Raw genomic sequence first — 18,606 nt, forward strand, 5'->3', positions numbered from 1 at the left:
GTCTTCGTGATCGTTGTCGATGTCTAGAGCAGTCGGCGACGAGACGAATTCCGTTGGCGCACCAGCCACAGCAGGGGCTCCAACCCCGCTGGGCGTGCACATCGGTGTCGATGGCGACCCTGGTGCAGGCGCCACATCATCGATGCCCACCGTAGACTATGTGTCCGCCGTGCTCCCTTGCTGTGGACCAGCGGCGATGTCATGGCAAAGCATGACAGTCGTGTACTCGGCGTGGAATGGCTCGGTGTCCTGCCCGCTAGGCTCGCCGACGCTGCTCAAATCCCATGCTCTGCCTTCATCGAACACCGCATCACGCGAGATGATCACACGCCTGGTGTCCGGGTTGAAGAAGCGGTACGCCTTGGACCCCGGCTCGTACCTGATGAACACCATCGGCATACTTCGGTCATCCAGCTTCAGATGATGCCCGCCGACCACCTTCACATGTGCCACACATCCGAACACACGGGAAGAAGTGAATTGAGGGCTTTGCACCATACCAGACCTCGTACGGAGTTTTCCCTTCGACGCTCCTCGTCGGCGACCGATTGAGGATGAAGACAGCCATGGCAACCGCCTCCCCCCACAACCAGCCTGACATGCCTTTCGCCTTGAGCATGCTCCTGGCCATCCCAAGCACCGTCTGGTTCCGCCTCTCCACCACGCTGTTCTGTTGAGGAGTGTACGGCGCGGTGAGATGACGGTCGATGCCCTGCTTGGCGCAGTAGTCGATGAATGCGCGTGCCGTGAACTCACCCCCACGATCTGTGCGGAGCGTGCCCATCCTCCTCCCCACTTTGGCTTCGGTGCGCTCCTGGAGTTGGATGATGGCCGACGCCGCTTGATCCTTTGACGCCAGCAGCACAAGCCACATGTACCTGCTCTTGTCGTCGACCACGAGGAGAAAACTCCGCTTCCCTCCTGGTGTCTCTGGCATGATCGGCCTGCACAGGTCTGCGTGCACGAGCTCCAACGGACGCGACGCGCGGTACCTGCTGGCCGTCGGGAACGGACGTCGTCACTGCTTGCCCGCTAAGCAGCTGTCGCAGATTTGGTCGACATGGTCGATCGGCGGCAGACCACGCACCATGCTGCCCTTGGACAGTGCGCGAAGCCCCTGGAACCCGAGATGTCCGAACCTGGCATGCCATTGCCAGGCCACCTTAGTGCTCCGCGCGGCAAGGCACACTGGCTGCGCGATGTCGATGTCGAGGAAGTACAGCCGGCTTGCCGAATGCTTCACCATCACCAGCAATCGGCTCCTCTGATCCCAAATCCGCAGGATCCCCGTCTTGATCCGTACCTCATGATCATCCTCGTCGAGCTGCCCCAGGCTAATGATGTTCGCCGTCAGCTTGGGAATGTGGTAGATGTCGGACAGCAGATGGTGTTCCCCGTTCTTGCACTTGAAGAGGACTGTGCCACGACCCTCGATGGCAACCACGGAGCCGTCGCCGAACCGCACGGTGCCGCGGACACCAGTGTCGAGCTCGGAGAAGAACGCGCGTTGGCCCGTCATATGGTTCGTTGCTCCAGTGTCGAGGATCCAGCGCGTGCACCCACCGTCGCCCTTCTCGCCGAGCTAAACAAACAGCTTGTTCTCATGAAGGTGGATCTCCTATGCAACGCCTGAGGGTTGAGGTGCTGCAGTGCTTGGTGTAGCCAGAGCCACCAGCGCAACGGGAGTCGGCTCCTCGTCTGCAAAGGTCCATCGCGCACTGCCTCCTCCGTCGATCTGAACCGATAGATCGCCATCTGCAGCTGGGGGAGTCGAACTCGCCGACGGCGGCATTGTTGTGGAAGGAGTACAGTCGAGGGAGGCCACACCCAGCATCAGTGCTCCCTCCATGGGCTCTTCCTGGGCTTGGGCCACATGGGCTGCTTCGTCGCGCTTCTTCTTGCGGCACTCGCGGGCCCAGTGCCCGGTCTTGCCACAGTAGGCGCACTCATCGCTGGCGAGCTTCTTCTTCTTCCCGTCACCGCCGGGGGAAGACTTGGAACTGCCACCGCCTTCTTGGCCCTTCGGCGCTCCGTGGCCGCGCCCACGCCTCTGGTTAGACGACGGAGGCCGTCCACCTCCAGAAGCGCCTGCGCCCGAGAGTTGCAGCTGGGACACAACCCGCGCCACAAGCTCCTCTTCTGTGTGGTTGAGGCGCGCAGTGGACGAGCCTGAACCTCCCCCGAGATCGTGCCCATCGTCCGCCGCCTTGAGTCTACCCATGACCTCCTCGATCGAGAGCTCGTTGATGTCGAGGAGCGTCTCGATCGATATCACGAGTTGCCTGTACCTCAGTCGTGCGACGCGGAGGTATTTGGTCACCACCTTCGGCTCCGGTTCGGGATCCCCAAGGATCGCCAGGCGCTGCACGAGATTAGACAGGCGTAGGGCAAAATCCTCGACGGACTCACCATCACGGAAACTAATCTGCTCGTACTCCGCCCGAAGACTTTGCGCCGTCGACTTCCGCACCAGATCGTCGCCGATGCGCATCGTCCGGATCGCTTCCCACGCCTCCTTTGCCGATGGCTTGGTCGCCAGTGTCGGCACCATCTCTTGGGGCACGCCGGAGCAGATGGCCTCTAGCACGGAACGGTCGTCGTGGAAGTCGACGTCCTCATCCTCGATAGCATCCCAGAGATACCGGGACTGCAGCTTCAGCTTCATGAGCAACGACCACGAGTCGTAGTTGGTTTTCGTGAGCTGCGGCCAGTTGCCGGAGCCCGACGTCTCCCGCACGACGCGCTCGACGATGGCTTCCCGTGGATGCACTGGGCGCGATCGGCGTCCACCACGGGTTCGTGAACGGCGCCGCGGTGAACGGCTCCGAGACGGCGATCGCTGCGGCGTGTGGCTTCGTGACGCCATCGAGACGAACCTGGTCCCTCCTCTAACCGGCTCTGGTACCAATTGTTGTCCCCTTCTCGCCGGCGTCCTTCGCCGGAGCCGAGAACGACGCCCTGCGTAGAAATCACACGCACACACGCACACAACGCGAACAGAGGAACACGATGTTTTTTGTGCCGCCTAGAACTGCAGCCTTTTCTGGACTATATTGACTCAATATATACAGACTCCATTACACGGCCAAAGCCACCATGCCCGCTAAACCTGCGCACCACATGATCTCCTATCGGTCCGCGCCATCCCACGAACGAGCTCATGTAGGGCGCAGTCACCACTACGAAACGAAAGAAACGGAGCACCACCGCATGAACTTTGCATGCGTCTGGCGGCTACAAACGCGCCATGACCGATTGTGATCAGGCCCACTTATTCTAACTAACAAAACACCAGATAACTAAGGAGACTAACCGAGTCTGGATTATGCAACATACAGGCCCTATCCCTAAACAAGCTTGTTTTGGAAGATTCTGGGAATCTTGGAGACGATATTGATTGCCGTTCCCTGACCACCTTTCATTTATCAAGCTACCATCTGGCATCTCTGACATTCAGCCCTTGTTTAGTTGGACCCTAAATTCCAAAAAGTTGCTACAGTACCTGTCACATCGAATGTTTGCGGCCCGTGCATGGAACATTAAATGTAGACGAAAAGAAAAACTAATTGCACAGTTTGGTGGGAAATTACGAGACGAACGTTTTGAGCCTAATTAGTCCATGTTTAAACACTATTTGCCAAATAAAAACGAACGTGCTACAGTAGCCCCAAAATCCAAATTTCTCCAACTAAACAAGGGCTCAATAGAGACAAGGCCCCGCTGCTCACACATCTAACCATTCAGAACTGCAGAGAGCTAGAGACTCTTAATGGTGGTTGGTCCATTCTGAAGACCTTGTCCATTAAACTGTGTCCACGTCTCAGATGGGAAGATGGAATAGTGTTACCATCATCCCTCCAAAACCTCAGCTTATGGGATTGATTGTTGTTATTTTTCTGTGAGGTGTCTGGAGAACCTCACATCCCTCAAATCATTGGAGATGATTAGATGCAAACACATAGAGTACATTCCACGTGACCTGTGGAGCAATAATCTCAAATCACTCCATACACTAGAGATTATTTCTTGTGAAGACCTTGTATCAATCGGTGGACCAGAAGCGATTGCACACATATCAAAAGTGCGCATTCAAATGTGCCCAAAGTTGAAGGAAGTACAGCAGCCGGTTTACAGCAGCCGCTGAGGAAAGGCTATTAATGGTAGTAGGTATGGCGCTTCTTGCAGTATAAATTATGATCCAAAAGGTAGTTATAGGACACTTGCGGATTAAACCTCTGTATATATGTATCCTGTTTTTGTTGTTAGAAAATATCTTACTAGCCAGTTATGTAATCGTAATAATGTTAAACTATTTTTGAGTGTTTTTTTCTCTGAATGCCCAGCCCAGCGGCAAGGCTACTGCTTGCAGTTCCATTTACATTTTAAGTTATGGAGAGTATTCCTTTTGCTGATCAATGTTCTCTACTCGATGACTGGTGAAATGACGGCTTTGCAGCCTCAGGGGACAGGCAGGCAAAGCCATGGAGCTACCCCTCAATGATCACGCTCTTATGTACTGCATGTCTGCTCTGTTGTTTGTGGTTTGCTATTAATCCGGACAGTGCACATGTTTCCTTCCTTTTCCGTTCTTCCAGTCTGTATTGCTGGCCACTGTCATTAGATGGCCATGAGATGTCACCGTCCGAATCATGTGGCGCCAACTTGAAGATGTGCGGGATGGCGCACAACAGCAGAGTTGGCGGCGTACCTGAGTCTCTCGCGCCATGCATGCCTCGTCCGTGTGGGATGGCACACCTACAGTCATGGTGTGAACCTAGGACCTAGTTTGTTTTCCCTATATATTTGTTGATTGAATAAAGGAGAAAACATTGCTCTCCAGACTTCCTTTATTTCTTGGTTCTTAAAATGAAAGTGTAAGTTTTAGAGCCACCGATCCATGATCGGCTATGACAATTGGCATCAGAGCATGTACATGTTCCGGGAAGCATGTTGACTTTTGGTGATTAAAATGAAGATCCAAGAAGTTACCAGACGATAATGCAGATGGATGACATCGTTGTTGGCGTCGCATCATATCGCTGGCCACAGGTGTGGTGCCCTTGAATCAGGTCAATAGTCTCTAACCTGATCTCATCGTTTGTGCTATCTGTTCCTGACAAAACCATACATTGAATCAGGTCAATATTTCTTTTGTTGCACATTCTGAATCTATCCCGAAGCTGGCATACTTGTGTGTGAATTCTCCTCTTTCAGACTGACTCCACAACTGAACATCTGAAATAACTCAGATCAGAGTGTTGCAACATATTCATGGGTTCAGACACTTAACCCACCAATGTCCTTCCGTGCCCAACAAAATGCATGCTTCCGAATTCCGATAATGTGTCGAGCCATATATTGTCGCCTAGCTTTTCCTGGATTGGCACTTGGAATAATAATCCTTTTTTATTGTACATTTGCATGTTCGCTGGTGTCATGCCACTATATTTTCTTTTCTGAACCCGGTGAGATGCATGAGGCCAACAACTACAGATGTTTATCTTGCTCCAGAAGCTGAAATTAGACTGAATCTGGCATGCTTGTGCAGTACTCCTCCATGTCTATTTTTGTACTAAGGCTGTGTTTAGTTCGCGAAATTTGGGAATTTGGCTACCGTAGCATTTTCGTTTTTATTTGGCAATTAGCGTTCAATCATGGACTAATTAGGCTCAAAACGTTCGTCTCGCGATTTCCAACCAAACTGTGCAATTAGTTTTTTTCGTCTACATTTAATGTTCCATGCACGTATCACAAGATTCGATGTGATGGCTACTATAGCATTTTTTGGAAAAGTTTTTGGAAACTAAACACAGCCTAAAACAGAAACGGGAGATTCTTTATCTGGCAGAGCGAGCATGGCATTTCTCTGTCAGACTCTGCTTGGCAACCTCTCGAAAGCTTCTGCAAGAATGTACACCAGCAAGACTTCAAGCTTTGGCTCCAGCAATATTTATAAATGGACGACGTGATCTGAATGCCACCACACCAAGTGAGCAGTAGACATCACAGAAGTCAGAATCCCCTCAAGTCCAGCTTCTGAAGCACTCAGCTCTTGTTTAGTTGGGTGAATTTGGATTTTGGGGCTACTGTAGCACGTTCGTTTTTATTTGGCAAATAGTGTTTAAACATGGACTAATTAGGCTCAAAACGTTCGTCTCGCAATTTCCCACCAAACTGTGCAATTAGTTTTTATTTTCGTCTACATTTAATGCTCCATGCACGGGCCGCAAACATTCGATGTGACAGGTACTGTAGTAACTTTTTGGACTTTAGGGTCCAACTAAACAAGGCGTCACTGGTAACCGGTAAGCATCTCACTACTTCAACTTCCCCTGCATTTGCTCTGTGCAACACTTCCATGCTGTAGCAAAACGAATGGTCGTCCTCTTGATTGAACATTGTCTAGCTACTGCAGGGAGAGGAAGAGGGAGGATGAGAAGGATGGAAGGGAAGAGACTTGCAGCTGCTACTCTGCATTGCATGCTCATCATGCTGTCAGGCCAGCAGCAGCAGGAGGAGACCGGGTTCGCAGGGTTCTGCGGGTGTTTCAGCGACTGCTACCATGGCTGCAGAGAGGGCCACGCCCATCCTGGGTGGTTCTGTACAGTCAAGTGCGTGGAAACTTGTACCGTCGTCGTCTCCGACGAGGTGACGACGCCACGTTCGGTGCTGCCGACTGCTCCAAGATCTGCTTCACCTCCATCTGCGGCGTGACCCAGATCACTGACGGTAATAAGCAAGGCGCTTATTACAGCAACCTTGCATTCATAGTTCATACAACCAGTTTTGTACCCGTTGACTTGTTTTTGTTTCGTGATTTTCTTTGTAACTTTTTTTGTTTCGTGATGCTTGTTGTAGACTCTTACTTATCGTTAATAAAAGCACAGTAGGGGCTTGTACCCTCCTGTTTTCCTAAAAAAAAATCAGTTTTGTACTCGTTGACTTGTTGTACAGACATGTATGCATTTTTTTGAGAGAAGACATGTATGCGTTGTGCTTCTAAACATGTTACACTTTGATGAATTGGCAGGGACAACTGATGCCGGTGCTGCTGCAGCTTGTGTTGATGATTGCACCCAGAACTGGAACCCATACAAGGAGAATAAGCACACTTGACAAGTAGTGGTGGTTCGTGAAATGCCAATTAATCAACCGCACTTCCTGTTCAAATAATTTGCCAGAGACTGATTTGACATGAAAGGAGAACCAAACTTCCTGATGTAGCATGTCGGTTTAGTTTCAAAGAACAAAACAAAGGAAGAAATGGCCATTTTATTCATCCATATATCCGTGATGCTATAATATTTTTATGAACTTTTTTTGAAAACTTAATATTTTTATGAACTCACTTCGGACATTTTATATGAACATGGGTCACCTTTCCTATGATGCTAAAATATTTTTCGACTAAACATAAAACATTGAACATTTTTGCTAAACGTTTTCCTTCTCCATAGACCATACTGTTGAGTTCGGACAATTTTCTCCTTAACCTATAAAAATTTTCTTCTGAAACATTTTTGCAGCAGATAATGCCCAGCAGATCCCGCAGCATCCAATTGTTCCCCAAGATCACCTTGATCTGGAACTCTCTGGATCGTCGATGCGCTTCCTGTGAGGTGATGGACCAGATATCTCTCTAGATCAGTTGTTTGAGAACATTGTTTCTGATGAAGGCAGTTCCTCTTCTAATGATGCCTCCTCTGCTTCTTTTGGAGGAGCATGCCAGATTTGCAGCTGATCAGAAATGTTGTGCCAATATTATGATCTTTGGGAGGAAAGGCTTACCAGGTGATGTGTTTGTTAGGGCCTCTGCACCGTCTGATTCTGCACCGTCTGATCTCTTTGAGCCCATTGTCTCAACTAGTTTGGAGATTATTCCTTGGATCCTGTCATGGCTGTTTTGGCCCTTCAACTCCTGCCTGAAATCATCCAGTGATGCCGTGAAGCAAGAGGCTTGGTCAGTGCTCCTCCTTCTGCTCCTGTGATTCTTCTGGGTGATTCAGATCAAGTGCTGTTAGAGAAGAGCCCATCTGACTCCGGCCCATCTTAGCTTGAAATTCAAATGGAGCAGAATAGGCCTAGCCCACCTCTCACTAGGGGCCGGAAAAGCAAGATGGCTAGTCAGCAGAAGATGAGCCTTGCTCTCCCCACAACCGTGTCAGCAAGCAATGCAATCACTCCTCTGGTTTAGAGCAATCTACGTCGCAGTTCCTGGCTCAGTGCCAACAAGGACGGATTCTGCCCGGTCAGGTTGGATGGGGAACCGTTGAAGAAACGCAAGACCTGTGTTGTGCATATTGATGAATCTACAAGTGAAGTTGGCCCCGTTCCTCTCTCGGTGCTACAAGGTTGGGGCATCGACTGTGGTGTTGATCCTAGCGAGCTCACTGAAGACGCGCTGCTGCAAACTCGAGTTCCCAATGATAGCCCACCAACTGATCCTCTAGTAGTGCCTGGGGGCCTGCAGTCTTTTGCGTTATCTCTTGCACTGTTAGGAGGTTAAACTATACTCTCTTTGCTTGTGCTGGTGTTGGGTCTTGTTTAAACTCTATGCTAGTTCAACTTGTCTGGTGGATGGCCATTTGTTTAAACCTCTATGTTATCCTATCGATGATCTTTATTTTCCATCCTCCAGCTGTTTTTGCTTCTCTCTGTCTACTCATGCTAGTCATAATGAATACACGTGATTGGCATATCCTTTGTTGGAACGATCGTGGTATCAATGCGATAGAAAAGTGGGATGCAGTTCGTGATAAGATTGAGGAGAGTGCTAGTTCGACAATTTACCTTCAGGAAACAAAGCGAGAGGATTTTGACATCTCTTGCATCAGAAAATTTGCACCACGGCGCTTTGACTGTTTTGATTTCATCCCCTTGGTGGGAGCCTCGGGAGGCATTCTAAACCTCTGGAACAATGCTATTTTCTCTGGCACAGTCCTAGATAAACAGAGTTTTGGTATCACGATGCGCTTCAGTTTAGTTCATAATAGAGAAGTGTGGAAGCTAACCACAGAGTTTATGGTCCCTGTGATGAGCCTGCACGCTCTGAGTTTGTCAACTGGTTCCGTGGACATGACATCGCCAATTTGGATAATTGGATCTTTCTAGGAGATTTCAATTTCTACAGGTCCCTAAACAATCATTACAGGCCAAGTGGTAAGTGGTAACCTCGCTGACACTTTCATATTCAATGATGCTATCGGACATCTTGGGTTAGTTGAATTGCCACTAAAGTATCATGCTTTCACTTGGAGTAATATGCAATCTGATCCCTTGTTAGAACAACTCGATTGGTTCTTCACCTCACCTAATTGGACTACTGACTTTCCGCAAAGATTACTTCAGACCATATACCGTGTAAAGTGGCCATCAGTACTAGAATCCCCAAAGCCAGTCTGTTTCGCTTTGAGAACTTCTAGGTGGAACAGGATGACTTCCTTGACACAGTCTAGGATTGTTGGGTTTCTTCTCTAGAGTTGAATGATGCAGCCCGGAACGTCTCTTCAAAATTCAAAGCACTCAGAGCTAGATTGAAACACTGGAGTAGGCACATGTCAAACCTTCGGGTCCTCATCAGTAATTGCAACCATGTTATTTGTTTTCTTGATGCTTTAGAGGATAGAAGAGGTCTGTTCAATCTGGAAGCCAATCTCCGAAATGCAGTCAAAAAACAGCTTCAGACTTGGTTGCACTACAAAAACCTCTATTGGAATAAATGATATACAATAAACAGAATTAAGCTGGGTGATGAGTGCACGAAGTTCTTCCATGGTATGGCAACCATATCATATAGAAGGAACGCCATTTCACAAATCATGAATGTCCACGGGATATGGGTACAAGGTCACGAAGGCAAGGCAAGCCTTCTTTGGACTGCTTTCAAAACCCTCATGGGTACCACCTCTTTGCCAACGATGCTTTTGATCTTGCCACCTTAATCACACCGGTGGATGGCCTGGATTTGCTTGCCATGCCTTTTTCGCATGAGGAGATTGATCTAGTAGTGAAGCGCATGCCTAGTGACATGGCATCGGGCCCTGATAGTTTCAACGGATTGTTCCTGAAGAAATGCTGGCAGTTCATCAAGGGCAATTTCTACTCCCTCTACTTTGACTTCTTTGTGGGACCGATCAACCTAGAGTGTATCCACACTTCCTATATTACGCTGGTCCCTAAGAAAGATAATCCCGAGGCTGTGAGTGACTATCGACCTATATCCCTTATGAATATTTCACTCAAGGTCATTACCAAAATTTTACCTGACAGGCTCCAAACTATCATTCTGCGTGTGGTTCACCAGAATCAATATGGTTTTATTCGTTCACTTACGATACAAGATTGTTTAGCATGGAGTTATGAATACATACACCGGTGCCACCAGTCAAAAAGAGAAATTATCATACTGAAGCTTGATTTTGAGAAGGCATTTGACACGGTGGAGCACTCGACTATCATTCAGGTGATGACACATATGGGCTTTCCAGCGAGATGGCTAGCTTGGGTTCATACAATTCTTTCATCAGGATCCTCTGCTATCCTTTTGAATGGGGTGCCTGGGAAATTCTTCAAATGCAAGAAGGGTGTTCGCCAGGGTGATCCTTTATCTCCTCTTCTTTTTGTTCTAGCGGCTGAACTACTCCCAAATTCTTGTTAACCAAGCTGTTGCTATGGACATGCTCAAAGTGCCTTTTCCTCAGCCAATGAGTGACTTTCCTATTGTCCAATACACGGATGACACATTGATGCTTCTTCTAGATGATGCTAAACTTTTAACTACCTCTTGCCCTCACTTGTCTACCATCATTTCTTACTTTTGGTAGAGAGATCCTTTTTAGCGAGTAAGGGAAGAGAGATTGATATGTAGATCTAAAGGGGTAACAGAGAGGCATATAAGATTTTTCAATTTCTTTGTGTGGTGTGTGCAAGGATAGTTTAAATTGTGTGATGTTCATGCCTTAAATGGTGTATTATTTATTTCTCTGACTGCCATTTGTGCGGTAGTGCCGCGCGCACTCGTGGAAGTGCCGCACATGACAGCTTCAGAAACTTCTTGAGTGCATGAACTGTCATGAGCATCACGTTTATCATGATGACACCTTGCACCCCACGGATGCTAATATATAGGAGAGTTCCCACACTTCATCTTAAATATGTGCATTTGGCATTTGCGGCCAAAATTTGAATTCCTTTCAATGCACACATTTAGGGGGAGCTCACTATATCATAGGATTCAAAATCTTATTTATCAATCTCTTGTAAGCTTTAGTTGTGTTGTCATCAATCACCAAAAAGGGGAGATTGTAAGTGCATCTAGTCCTTTAGTGGGTTTTGGTGAATCGAATGACAACACAATTAAAAGTCTAACAAGTTTGCTAAGTGTTGAACAGGAAATTGAGTTTATTGCATACACATGAACTACATAATAAGATGTGTATCAAAGTTCAGCAACAAGGCAAGCTTGATGGTATTCCACATAGTATTCAAATAAAGGCCCAAATTGTGTATTGTTGTATTGGAAGATTATGAAAACAATCTAGTTCAAGCAAAAGACAACAATACAAATGAAATCAATGAAATGGCTTCTATGTTGTGGGATATCATAGCATCATGTGAAAGCAAGCATATTTGGTAAATTGGTAAATGAGGCATGAGCTGATGATTTTGGATTGATCTCTATAATGGCTTGCTTTACATGAACAAGAACAGTTTGATAGTGGACTAGCCTTGATCAAGGATTGAAGAATGAATCAAGAATGCATAAGTGAGGAGATGTCAAGCAAAGGTCAAATGACAAAGGAGACAATGTACAATGGATATAAGATGATCTCTACATTGGTTTGCTTGTATGGATAAAGATTTGGAAAATCACTTTGCATTAATATGATCAAGCTAGAAGTATGAAGATAGATATTGAAGTGAGTGTTAGGAGTGTCAAGCCAAAATGAAGAGGATATAAGGAATTGTGAATTAGCTTGACCATATTGATGTGGATTCACATAATTGTTTTTATGTGAATCAAACCGAAGCTTGATTGATCTCAACATTCATATCTATAAGATATTCAAGCAAGGATCACAATATTGAAGAAATAGTTTTTCAATGGACTCTTAATATAATGTGACTTGAGTATGGCTCGATAGAGTGAAGATAGCAAGGAAAGGGCTTTGAGGGACTAAGCAGAGGTGAAGGGCAAGCAATGGCTTAAGGACCGAGGTACCATGGCTAAGGTGAAGAAGAGAGTACTTACATTGAATCGATGTACTAATCAAGCTATGAGGAGTCATATTGTGTTGAAGATCAAATTATTACTGAAAGTGACTTGAAGCCATGAATGGAATTCAAACATGTGTTAAAATGGTTCAAGTCACATGCTCAAGGTACAATGGGAATGAGGACAATACATTCGTTGGTGGAGCCCCAAATTATAAAAGGTTGCGGCGACTAACTCAAAGATGTTTATAATTCTTTATATTTCATTTGATTTTAGGAAAAGCCATACTATAAAGGGGGATACAATACATAAGCTTTAATGTGCAACCAAGTGCTCAAAAGATCCACCAAAATATCCTCTAAGCCTAGCCACAGCAGCAAGCACACCATTTCCTATTCTTGTGCTGCCTGGCAAGTGAGGCACTGCCACGCTAAGGCGAGGCACTGCCGCAGTTCAGCCGCGATATGACAGTGAGGTCACGCAGCGCATCAAGGAGGTGATAGAGGAGTCCGACGCCATGTTCCTGATCTTGGGGCATCCCATGATGAGGCCAGACGCGGGTTACGTCGAGCTGCCAGCGGGCTTGGGCTTTTAGGCCACCGTCACGCTGTTGCCAGAGCACGCGGCCATGAGGGCGGCAAACCACGCTGTGGATGAGAAGAGGAAGAAGAAGGATGACAAGAAGGCGAAATGGCGGGCGAAGGAGCAGGTGAAGCTGAACTAAGGAAGGCGGCAGCAAGGCTTGGAGGAGGAAGAAGAAGAGGGAGGCGATGGTTCCGGGTCACCCGTCCAATGGGACAATCTAGGAGGAGGGGATGAGGACCTGTCCTTGCTGTAGGCAGGACCCTTCCCTTGGCATGCCTCAGGGCAGAAGGGGGAGGATGCACCCCCGGAACCGACAGAATCAAGCCGCCCTGCTCTGTCCAGGGCTTCTAAGGCACCCTCGGAACTCGACGGTGATGTGTAGGCTATTGATGAGTGCCTCATATTCGGCCACATTGTTAGAGGCAAGGAAGTGAATGTGAACCAAGTACTTCATGCATACTCCAAGGGGTGAAACAAAGACCAGCCCCATGCTGACACCCTTCTTCAACAGCGATCCATCGAAGTACATCATCGAGTACTCTTAGTCAACAACCGCTAGTGGCATTTGGATCTTAGTCCATTCTGCAATGAAATCGGCCAGCACCTGGGACTTGATGGCCATCTGAGGGGCATATGAGATGCCCTGATCCATCAGCTCGAGCACCCACTTCACGATTCTTCCAGTGGCATCCTAGTTTTGGATGACCTCACCGAGAGGGAAGGATGTCACGATCGTCACTGGGTGCGACTCAAAGTAGTGACGTAGCTTTCTCTTGATGATCAGGACGGTGTACAAGAGCTTCTAGATCTAGGGGTAGCGAATCTTGGAATCAGACAAGACTTCGCTGATGAAGTACACAAGACGCTGCACCTTGAGGGCGTGTCCCCCTACTTCCCTTCTACCACCAGGGCAGCGCTGACCACTTGCATGGTGGCCATAATGTAGAGCTAGAGTGGCTCCCCATCAGTCGGTGAGACTAGAATCGGGGCCTTCATTAGGAGTTCCTTGACCTTGTCAAGCGCCTCCTGAGCCTCAGGCGTCCACATGAATAGATCGGCTTTCTTCAAAAGACGGTAAAGGGGGAGGCCTCATTCGCCATGGCATGAGATGAAACGGTTGAGCGTTGCGAGGCACCCCGTGACCCGCTATACTCCCTTTAGATTTTGGATTGGGCCTATCCTTGTGATGGCTGAGATGTTCGCCAGGTTGGCCTCGATGCCGTGCTCGGAGACGATGAACCCGAGCAGCATACCCCTTGGGACCCCAAAAACACATTTCTTAGGGTTGAGTTTGATGTCGTTTGCTTGGAGTTTCGTGAAGGTTTGCTCTAGGTCTGCTACGAGTTGGTCAGCCTATTTGGACTTGACCATGATGTCATCTACATAAGCCTCAATAGTTCGCTCGATGAGGTTCCTAAAACACTTGAGCATACAATGCTGGTATGTAGCTCTGGTGTTTTTTAGTCCGAACGACATCGTGACATAGCAGAACGATCCGAACGGGGTGATGAAAGAGGTTGTAAGCTGGTCAGATTCTTTCATCATGGTCTAATGGTACCCGGAGTATGCATCAAGGAAGCAGAGGGTTTCACACCCGAGGTCGAGTTGACCACTTGATCTATGCGTGGCAAAGGAAATGGATCCTTTGGACACGCCTTGTTGAGGCTTGTGTAGTCAACACACATTCTCCATTTTCCATTTTTCTTTCGTACAAGAATGGGATTGGCTAACCACTTGGGGTGATACACTTCCTTGATGAATCCAGCCACCAAAAGCTTCGTGATCTCCTCGCTGATGGCCCAGCGCTTCTCCTTATCGAAGCGACACAGACGCTGCTTGACTGGCTTGGAGCCAGGCCTGATCTTCAAGGCATGCTCGATGACTTCCCTTAGAATTCCTAGCATGTCTAAGGGTTTCCACACAAAGGTATCTCTGTTGGCACAGAGAAAGTCGATGAGCGCGCTTTTCTATTTGGAGGAGAGCATGGTGCCGATGTGCACCACCTTGCCCTTAGAGTTGCTAGGGTCTATGAGGACCTCTTTGACACCCTCCATGGCTTCAAAAGACTCGGCCAACTGTTTGGGGTCGGGCGCTTCCTCGGTAGTCCCCTTCTTGATGACCGTGAGCTCCTCGGAGGCGATGATCACCGAGGTATGCTCACAGCACTCCACTTCGCACTCGTAAGCACACTGGAAGGAGGTGTCGATGGTGATGATCCCTCATGGGCCTGGCATCTTGAGTTTCAGGTAGGTGTAGTTGGGGACAGCCATGAACTTCGAGTAGCACGGTCATCCTAGGATGGCGTGGTAGGTTTTGTGGAACCTAAACACCTCGAAGGTGAGGGTATCCATCCTATAGTTGGCTAGATTCCTAAAAGTGATGGGCAAATCGATCTCTCCGAGTGGTATGCTGTGGAAAGGCGCTCTGGTCGGTCGAATACGTGACCGGTTGATGCCCATAGCATCAATCATTTTGATGTACATGATGTTGAGGCCGCTGCCTCTATCCATCAGCACCTTGGTGAGCCATTTCATACTGACGATTGGGTCAACCACGAGTGGGTACCTACCTGGTTACGGGACGCTCTCTGGGTGGTTAGACCGATCAAAGGTGATGGGGGACTCCGACCATCGGAGAAAAGAGGGCGTGGCTGGCTCAACACGTAAGCTTTTGGTGGCGCCTAGAGTCATAAGTTGTTGTCCCACTGAAGATCATGAGATAGCCATCCATCATTGGGAAGCCACTATTCTTCCCTTCGGCATCATCGTCGCTATTTCTGGCTTCCTTCTTTGGTCCCCCTTCTTGGAGCCACCGGACAGAACCGCTTCATGAGGGCACCATCCTTGTACAGGTGCTTAACAGGGAAGGCATGGTTTAGGCACGGTCCCTCAAGCAGCTTCTCAAAGTGGTCAGTGGCGCCTTCGGTGGGTGCTCGGACGCCCTTTAGGTCAGTGGCGGCTACAAGCGAGCCCCCGTGTCGTTGCTTGTTCTTCTTCTTGTTCGGGTGGTTGGAGGTGCCTTCGCTGACATCCTCGTCCTGCCTCATCTTGCCCTTGGGTCGGTCGAAGATCGCTCCGACCACCTCCTCACCTGAGGTGTGGCTGGTTGTGATGTCGAGGAGCTACTTGGTGGTTCGCAGGCCCTTACATCCTAGCTTGTGGACTAGGGACTCGCAGGTGGTCCTGGATAGGAATGCCCTGATGACGTCAGTGTCGACGACGTCGGGCAACTCATTGCATTGTCTAGAGAAGCATCGGATGTACTCGTGAAGAGTTTGACCTAACTTCTGTAGGTAGTTCTTTAGATCCTAGGGGTTCCTAGGGCGTGTGTAGGTGCCCTAGAAGTTCCCCACAAAGATCTCCTTCAGGTCCGCCCAACTTTGAATCTGGTTAGGCGGAAGGTGCTCTAGCCATGTTTGTGCCGAATCGGCCAGGAACAGGGGGAGGTTGCGGATAATGAAGTAATCACTATCCGCGTCGCTGGCCTAGCAAGCGAGCCAGAAATCCTCGGGCCACAGACTATGGTTCGTTTCCCTGGAGTACTTCAAGATGTTAGATGGCGGTCGATACCATGGTGGGAAGGCCGCGTTGAGGATGTGCTGACCAAAAGCCTAGGGTCCCGGTAGATCAGGGCTCAGGCTTCGGTCCTCACCGCTGTCATAACGTCCGCCGCAATGAGGGTGGTAGCCGCGGCCAGCCTCCTCTCTCTTATCCTCTCGTCCGCGCCTACGGGCGTCTAGGGTGTTGCGTGCGTCACGAATGAGGCCGATACGCTCACGTACCGAGACCATGGTGTGCCTCCTGCCGTCGTGCGGTGCCTGGTGGATAGATATGTCCCTACCATGCCATCCCAATGACGCGCGCTGACTGGCGTTGAGCTCGCGTCTCCGAGACAACGAGCTTTCCGCCTGCTGCACCATTGCGCGCTCGAGTAGCATGCGGATCTCGTGGTGGGCCCAACGGTCTTTGGGTGTCATGGGCTTCGGGAGCCCTCAAAGCAAGGCCATCACGACAGCTATGTTCTAGCTTGCCTGGATGAAGTGTGGGAGGCCCTCGTCGCCCTCGATGCTCCTCCGGTTCATGTCACGAGCTATGGTGCGTGCGCGCCCACCATCTCCGTGGCGCTTGATCTTGCGCTCAAGCTCCACGCGTTCCTACTCTAGTTGGAGTCGTGCCTCCTCCAGCTCCTTGTGCCACATCCTCAGCTGCTCCACCCGCTGGCGTGGAAGGGCCCCTACATCCCCCTCGACCTCGTGGTTAGGGTCATCCATAGGAGTATCCCCTTCCTCGTGGATGATTTCGACGCGTCCCTCGGAGGTGCCTACCATGAAGCATTCTCGCGAGGGGTGATGGCTTTCCCTGCTGGAGCCAGAGTCGAAGACCGTCTCTAAGTGTCCCACGAGAAGGTCATGGAAAGATTCCGCGATGTAGTCTGTCATACCCATGAACTCGTCATTCATGGAGGATGGGTGCACGCGCCGTGCTACGAGGTGATCAATGGTCCTCGCAATGTTGTGCAGACCGAACGAGAACGCTGTCGGGGCGTTCCGGGTGAGGTATTCTAGGAAGAGCGGTTCTCCTCTGACAAGCTACGTCATGACGTTGACGAATAAGAAGGCGAGGAGGCGCAGATCCTCCTAGAACAGTTAGGGTCCCTGGACGATGTCGAGCTGGTGCTCTAGCCTCTCGTAATCGAAGCCAAGAAGCTAGTCTCTCCCGGGGGCGTGGGTCTCCGGGGTGTGCAGCTGTAGCTCCTCGAGGGCCTCGGCGATTGCGTCGAGGCCAGCAGAGTGAAGAGGCTGGACAAGGGCAGGAGCCCGCGCCAACTCTCCATCCATGGAGATGAGGAAATCTAGGCCCCCGAAACACACATGCACGCTCGGGAGCCAGCTGACGCCGTTGCTAGCCATCCGTGGCCGGTTGTGGACGACGAGATGCACAAAAGGCCCCTACCTTGCGCGCCAACTGTCGCTGTTTTGAACTACCGACGAGTAAATTTGTGATTTGCGCGTCTAGGCCAGATGGTGTGCTCGGAGGACACAAGGATTTATATTGGTTCGGGTAGAATGTCCCTACGTCCAGTCTGCTGCTGCTCGTGTTACCGGCACTAGTTTGTAGTATGGGTTATAAACGGGCGAGAGAGGGAGAAGATCCCAAGTCTCTAGTGAAAGGTTCAAACGGAGTGGAGTCAGGTTGAGCTCGTCGAACCTTCCCCCTCTCGGGGTGTTCAGCTTCCCCTTTTATAGATGAAGGAGAAGGCGTAGGTTACATGAGAGAAAGAGAGAGAGAAAATTGAGGGAGAAGAAGGCCTCTAGGGGCGCGGCATCCTTCATCTGATTTATGTGAAACCCATCGGTATTGTAGACGATGACGGGGATGGCTCCACGTTGTAGTCTTGTTCGTCACTGGCGGTATACGCAGGCGTCGTCAGCCGGTCGTGGCGCTCCACTTCATTTTGACGGGCGGCGTGGTCAACAGGCACTCCTGTCAGGAGCCGTACGAGTATTAGGCAGCACAGTGTCGGTACGCCCGACACTGTTGGTGATGTGAGCCCCCAAGTATAGTTCATCGTGGCCACGGGTCATATTGAGACGTGCCCGCTTCCCTCCCGATATCATATGTTTGACCCTGAGTTCGTACTCTTATACTCATAGTGGTTGGAGACGGCGCGGACCCCCGCGGGGCCTGTGTTCCCGCTAGAGATCGAATCCAGACCCTCAGGGTCGGACGAGGCAAAATCCCCCCTCGAGGGGTCTGGCGAGACTCTAAATACGCCCTTGACCGTCTGGGTGAGTTGGTGTTCACGGC

The 18,606-nt window shown here is 49.7% G+C and overlaps 1 protein-coding gene across 1 annotated transcript; it reads right to left on the bottom strand.

Moving 5' to 3' along the window:
- Window positions 1-1,018: 1,018 nt before the first annotated feature.
- LOC136465086 (uncharacterized) lies at window positions 1,019-2,866 on the bottom strand. Its single transcript, XM_066463967.1, has 2 exons — window positions 1,742-2,866; window positions 1,019-1,582 (listed from the first exon to the last, which is right to left on the bottom strand). The coding sequence occupies exons 1-2, from the start codon at window positions 2,864-2,866 to the stop codon at window positions 1,019-1,021; spliced, it is 1,689 nt and encodes a 562-aa protein (XP_066320064.1).
- Window positions 2,867-18,606: the final 15,740 nt, after the last annotated feature.

Source organism: Miscanthus floridulus, chromosome 7 (genome assembly GCF_019320115.1).
Source record: "Miscanthus floridulus cultivar M001 chromosome 7, ASM1932011v1, whole genome shotgun sequence".
Taxonomy (NCBI): Eukaryota; Viridiplantae; Streptophyta; class Magnoliopsida; order Poales; family Poaceae; genus Miscanthus; species Miscanthus floridulus.

What these genes read in the sequence shown, in the direction of transcription:
- LOC136465086 (XM_066463967.1), bottom strand. Translation starts at nt 2,866, where the DNA reads ATGGCGTCACGAAGCCACACGCCGCAGCGATCGCCGTCTCGGAGCCGT. An exon ending in CTGCAGATGGCGATCTATCG is followed by an intron (nt 1,583 to 1,741) that starts GTTCAGATCGAC and finishes CTGTTTGTTTAG; the next exon opens with CTCGGCGAGAAGGGCGACGG.